Source organism: Propithecus coquereli, unplaced genomic scaffold (assembly GCF_000956105.1).
Source record: "Propithecus coquereli isolate 6110/MARCELLA unplaced genomic scaffold, Pcoq_1.0 Scaffold228, whole genome shotgun sequence".
NCBI lineage: Eukaryota > Metazoa > Chordata > Mammalia > Primates > Indriidae > Propithecus > Propithecus coquereli.
In genome coordinates this window covers 739,153-745,765 of record NW_012147819.1, presented here as the reverse complement: position 1 = coordinate 745,765, position 6,613 = coordinate 739,153, and the positions used below count along the sequence as shown (strand labels likewise).

Genomic DNA, 6,613 nt, shown 5'->3' with positions numbered 1-6,613 from the left:
AAAGGGGGGATACAGATTCCCCGACACCCTCCACCCCCAGAGCACATTCTCCTTTGGATGGACCTTGACAACATTTCCCTCTGGGAAGCAGAGCACAGCCTTTGGGCATGGGTTTAGCACTGCCCTTGAGCTGGGGTGGGCCTAGGTGGGAGGCGGGCATTCAAGGGCTGAGGGAGGAGGACATGTCTGGCTGGGGAGAAGTGATCTGGCAGTTTTCTGATGGTACAGTTGTCTCTGCTCTCTGGGCCTGCTCTGTCCAACACCGCAGCCACTAGCCACGGGGAGTTATTAAAATTGTACAAAAATTAAATAAACTTACAAATGCCATTCGCACTAGCCTCGTCTCATTTCAAGTGCTCAGTAGCCAACGTGGCTAATGCCTACTGTACTGGACAGCGCGGATCTAGAACATGTCCATCATCGCGGAAAGTTCTAGTGGACAGCGCTGCCCTGGCTCTAGGCAGCCCCAAGAGTCTCACCTGGGGGACGAGCGAAATCACAGAGCGAGAATGTGTGTGGTCCAGGACCCCCTAGTCCCAGACCCCGAATGACATCTGAGCAAGGGACACTGTCGCCGCGAGGGCGATTTCAAAAGGCGGAGGCCGGGACTCCGCAGGCCTTGAGAGAGGTGCTAGCCGAATCGGTGCTGGAGGAGCAACTTCTCTGTCGCAATCCTCGCTGGTCTGACAGGCTCCTGCAGAATTACATCACTTCCTAAAAAACAGGCAAACACCTCTCCTTCGAGTTAGCACCGACCCAAACAAGCAGGAAACAGGAAATGTTCGCGTTTCGGGGCGGCTGCAGCGCGGCCAGCGTCCCGAGCGCCCGGCGAGCTGACATGCCGGCTGCCCGCGCCGCCCGCGTCTGTGCCCTGCTGCCCGCGCTCGCGCTCCTCGGCCGGGGTAAGCACCGCCGCTCGCGCCCGGCTCGGCTCGGCGGCCCGGAGGCCGCGGGTGCCGCGGCTACAGAGCTCCGCGGGGAGGGTGACAGCCCGAGAAGTGGAGAAAATTACAGCTGCCTTTCTTGGGGGGTCAGGGGCGGACGTCGCTTTCGCTGCAGCTGTCTAATGTCGCTCCAGCTCTCCCTCGGTTTTAACCTTCTTGCAATCTTTGCCTTCTAAGACGTGCGGGTCCCTGTAATTTACCGACTTTAATGGGCACATTAAGAAAACCGTAAACTCGTTGGCAGTTCATGTAAAAGAAAGTTTCAATCGGCTGAAACACAGAAATAGTGAATTTGCTTTTAATAGTGTGGGCTGAGAAGTCTGGTGGTTCCAAGAACTCCTGGAAAAACGCGCATGGAAATTTACTGCTAGAAAGCATACTTAAGAAAAAGCGTAAGTTAAAAAGAAATGTAAACAGGAAAGTATCCATCCTAACACATCAAGAAGGTCTTTCATCTGCTTTTCTTTGATCTTGTTACTTTTAGGCATTTTTTTTTCATTGATCGTTACTAATGAAGGTTTGTTTGAAAAAGTCGTATGATTGCAGCCAATGAAAGGTATTGGAAAAAACAAAATATTATGTCTTGTTATTACAGGCTAGAAGCAGCAATTTATGTGTACCCTTGACAGTTGCTATAAGAAGCACCATCAGCCTCAATTGCCTCTTTTGTTGACTGGCCATTGGGTTAATGAACTCCCTGCCCATGGTTTCTGTCAACCGATACTGCCTGCTTCTAGCGTAGGGTGGTGTTTCAAGCAAATGGAAAGTTCTCAAGCTACAGTTCTTCAAATCAGACAGGGGACGTCAGGCATGACCTAACAGATGTGGCAACTTCCTGGAGATTAGCACCCAGCCGCCCTCACCCCATCAATTTCTCTTGCTCTGGGTGCTCCCCTGTGGTCTCCCTGGGGATGTGAGGTAGAAAAGGGAAGTAAAAGGCAAACAGGCCAAATGAGAAGATGTTTGGTTGAAACTGAGGTTAGTGTTCAAAGGGAGTTTGGGAGTCAGCATGTAGTTTTATGCACAGAGTTTTGGAGCTGGAAGAGAGCTCGAAGATGCTGCAGCTCAAGCCACACTGGGGGTGTAGGAGAAGAAACTGTGGTGGCAGGAGGTGAGATGTCTAAGTCTCACCCTAGTCTGCTCTTCTGACTTCTACTCCAGGATTCTTTAACCCTGTCTCCCCTGGGGGGACCAATCCCTCTCTCTGCCAAGATTCCTGTAACCTTCCCCAGTAGGACATCGCTCCGCAGGCAGGGAAGCACAGCCTCGCCACCCGACCTCTCTTAACTCTCTCAGCGCTACCACTGGGGCCTCAAACACTCCCTTGAGGGGAATATTTTGCCTGATTTCTTGAGCTTGTGAAAAATAATGGAACCTGGGTGTCTGCAATTTGGGAGATGTACAAGGAGACTCTGAAGAGACTCGGTTAAAGTTCTTTCTGATGGCTGAATGTGATCGTGTGAGTCTTCCCCATTGAAGACTCACAAGCTACCATTGGTAGCTTCTCAATTATGTCCCTTGGACTCTCACTTCAACCTCCTCTCCAGTGGCATCTCCTTCCAGGTTCCCCCCACCCAACTCAGTGGCTCTTGTCTACAATGCATGACAAGTTCTCTTTTTCCTGCCTAGTGAACTCGTACACAACCTTAAAAGGCTCAAACTCAATGTGATCTCTACCTTGATGTCCCCTTTCACTGCCCCTTCCTGGGCTCTCTGCTTTCACCTGCTGCCATGTCCCCCATAGACTTACACTTCTGTTAACACTGCTAATCACTTCAAACCATGCCTGTGTATACATCCATATCTCCCCCAGGCTCTGAGCACCTCCAGAAAATATCCTCTTTAGTTCATCTTTGACTCCCCAAAACCCTGTAACAGCTCAGCATAAATTAGGAGTCCAATAATTGTTGATAAATACTAAAACCATCCCTAGAAAGAATATGAGGCTGATCACTAAAAACTAATGAGTTCTTGAAAACAGGTAGTGTTAGAATGTGAGGAGAAGTTGAAGGTGAAAAGCTGCATTTCAGTAGAGTGCAGGGATGATCTAAATAATTCATTATACTTCTTGGGACCTGCCTGGATTCCCGATGTCTGAAATTGCAAAAATGCCCATTTACAAAAAGCTGTTCGATAAAAGCTTATTATTTTGAGATTAGTCAAGGGAAAGGCTATTCTAAATTAAAGGCTTACTTTTTAAATTAATTAATGTATATCTTTTTGAGCTGATAGTGCCTAAGACTTCAGGATCTGAGTTCATTCATGGGTGTCACACCCCTTGGTGTACCAAAGACGATACCAAAAGTATAAGATTTATTAGCTGCTCCAAGAGGATTGATTTGTAGAAGGGAGAGCTAAAGGGCATGAGGCAGAAACAAGGAGGCTGTAACTGTTTTGGTGGCCAAACACTGGATTTGACAGGGAGGACTAGGAAATTTTCTTGGCTGGTTGGAAGAATAAGAACTACATACTTGTTGGATGAACCTTGAGAAAGAGAGAACGCATAGAAGAAAATACCAGTTGCATAGTTGAAGTAGCACTTTCTGACACTGTAGTGTCTCATATCTCATTTCAATGTCATGACTGCCATCTACTATTTTTTGGGACAATCCCGATTTCAAGTATTAATAATGATGGTAGCTAATATATACAGTGTTCATTATATGTTAGGCACTGTTCTAAACACTATACACACTAATGCACTTAATTCTTAGAGCAACCTTGGAAAGCTCATACTATGATTTCTGTTTTACATATGAGAAAACTGAGGCACAGAGAGGCTAAGCAACTTGCCTAAGATCACACAGCTAAATAGTGGATCTAAGTAAGATTCCGCCTCCGTTCATACTTTAACCATACACCATAGTACCTCTGGGTTTTCAGGCTCTACCAGGCTGAAAAACGATAGCTCTGGTACCTTTCCAGCTATAGGTGTATTACATAACTCTTGGCTGGGCTTTATGCTACTGCATGTTAATAACAGAGCCGTATTTGTTTGCATTGGGTCAGAGACTGGCTGACAGGAAAAGGAATTATGAGAGTTGGGTTAAACTTGGGGCTGCCGAGGAGGAAGGGAGAGGCTGAAAGAGGTGCACAGTGAGCAAACAAGACAACCTAGGGATTAGCATAGTTAAGACCAGAAGCAGGAAAAGCAGGATGTTGGAGCCACGGGGTAAGAGGCTTCGGGGTGTGGGACCCAGGTACAGAAAGAACTGCCTGATGTCAGGCAGTCACTGTGGGAGAGCCCTGCTGAGAACCGACCTCCAATGACCAAATTCTCTCAGGGACAAAAAACAAAACAAAAACAAAAACAAAAACAAAACAGGCAGAGAAGGGATGAGGTTTACAGACCTTCTGTCTCTAAAATGCTGAATCCCAGGAGAAGGAAGTTCTTGGCTGGATGGGCTGGATTCTGCACAGACACAATGCTGCCTGCGGTTTGCCTAGCTGTGTATAGTTTGCACCACCCCCCAGTGTTGGCAAAGGTGTAGAGTCACAGGAACTCTGTGCCACCGGCGGGAGGGCCGATGAGTGAAATTGCCCTGTCTGTCATGCTGGTTCAACTATCCATTGGGCTTTTCAATTTGGTTATCATACTTTCCATTTCTAGAAAATCTGTTCTTTTTTTTATGTACATAATGCCTTGGGGCTTTTTCCTTGTGTTATTTATTTCTCCTTTTATGTCTTTATTTTAAACATATCATCTATTCGATAATTTTTATCTAAAGCTTATGTAGGCCTAATCTTGCTGCTTGTTGTACCTGTTGATGCCTATTCATGTTGGAAATCTTGGAGGCGCTGAGGGCAGAACCTGGCCCATAGAGGATGGTTCACCCTATTTAATATAATCCCAAACTTTCTGATCCCATTACCAAACTACTGTAAAGCGCTCTAATCTCTAATTCTTCTTCTAATACAACCTCCGTCCTGTCACCACAAACTAGGATTTGGAAGAAAGGGAGACAAGAACATGCTGGGCTTGAGGGAGCCCACAAGGGAGCCCCAGCCTTGGGATGGGAAGAGGGTGGCATCAGAGGTCAGCCTCCAAGAGTTGCAGGAGGGGGGCAAAGCCTCAGTCAAGGTGGAAGCTGGAAAACCAGAGCCAGCAGCGAAGACAGGAAGCCAGAAGTAGGTTACCAAGGAGACTGAAGTGATGGCTGGTGAGAAAGAAGACAGGAGTAGACCAATCCCAATTGAAACTCAGAGGTGGGTCCACGTTCCACAGTGTCTGGATGATGGCAAGATCATCATTGTAGCAAATTTTTTTTTCTTTTACCATGGCCTAGTGTTTTAGCTTTCAACTCTTTATCCAGAGGATGGATAGGAGATCCCTAAAAACATTATACAGCCTCTTACATGCCTGGGGCCCAAACCTTTTTTCTAGGAAATCCCCATTAGTATTATAGCTATGGCTCCGGATTTCCATGCATTTCCTCCACAATCTTTTTTTTTTTTTTTTTAATATTATCTGGGCCCTGGGGATTTCCTTGTTTTCTTGAGATTTCTTTATCCATTTAAAACATTGCTTTTTGTATTTCATCCAGTATTTCTAGGTGTTGCATATTGGGAGAATTTTCAGGTTGCCATGAATATCAGATTATTGGAAAAGGAAATTTTTCTATACAACTATTCTGGAGAATAATTTGAAAACATTTACTAAACTGAAGATGTTCATACTCTACAATCTGGCCATTTATTCCTAAATCACTCACAAATGTGCCACGAAGAGATAAGGCTAAGAACGTTGATTATAGCATTGTTTGTAAAAATGAAAAAAAAATGGAAGCAACTTAAATGTCTATTAACAGAAGAAGGAAAAAATGAAACTTGGTCTAGTCATAGAATGAGAGCACAGCATAGGTCAAATTAATGAACTAGAGCCAACTGTATCAAGATGAATCAGTCTTGAAAGTCATGTTGATGAAAAAAAAATCCAGTTAAAGATTATTATGCATAGAATAATTATATTTATTTAAAATTTTTAAAACATCTAAAATGATGCTTAGGGCCATAGAAATTTTGAAAAGTGTGGGAAGGATACACACTAACTTTAGGAGATTAATTACCTTTGGGGAGTGAGGAGGAGAAATGAGATCAGGGAGGAGTCTCATTAGGTATAATAGGGCTTCAATTGTATCTAAAATATTGTTTCTTTCAGAAAAAAGATGGTAGCCCAGGGCTCAGCAAGCTAAGATCCAGGGGCCAAACCCAGCCAGGTTCCTATTTTTTCTAGCCCTTGAGCTAAGAATAGTTTTTATGTATGTAAATGGTTATATTTTTAATGTTTACATAAATAAGTGGTTTCATAAAAGCCTATATTTTGCCTGTTGCCCATGAAATCTAAAATGTTTGCTCTCTGGCCCTTTAAGAGAAAGTTTGCCAACCTCTGCTCTCCATGATATGGAAAAATTTAAGATTTAGGTGGTGGGAGCCTTGTTATTTTGTTACCCCATTCTCTATTCTTTTCAGTAGGTATACTTTTGTCATGAAAAACAATGAGAGGGCCTGTGAGTTCTTCTAGCCCTCCTCCAGCTTGCTTTTCCGTGTTTCCCAGTCTCTTTGAAGATAGTCAATCCATCTTTATTTTCTCACTTTCCATTCGTTTCTCAACCCACTGCAATCTGGCTACTGCATCAGGCACAGAGATCAAATTGCTCCATCTCAGTCAC

At 44.7% G+C, this 6,613-nt stretch overlaps 1 protein-coding gene across 2 annotated transcripts in view; it reads left to right on the top strand.

Annotated features, from left to right (window-relative positions):
- The first annotated feature begins 805 nt into the window (after window positions 1–805).
- TMEM154 (transmembrane protein 154) overlaps window positions 806–6,613 on the top strand; it is a 61,369-nt gene continuing 55,561 nt past the window's right edge. For both annotated transcript variants that reach the window (XM_012645233.1, XM_012645232.1), the window contains exon 1: window positions 806–902. In XM_012645233.1, coding sequence (XP_012500687.1) covers window positions 839–902 — 64 coding nt within the window. In that variant the 5' untranslated portion in view covers window positions 806–838. The remainder of the gene's footprint in view (window positions 903–6,613) is intronic.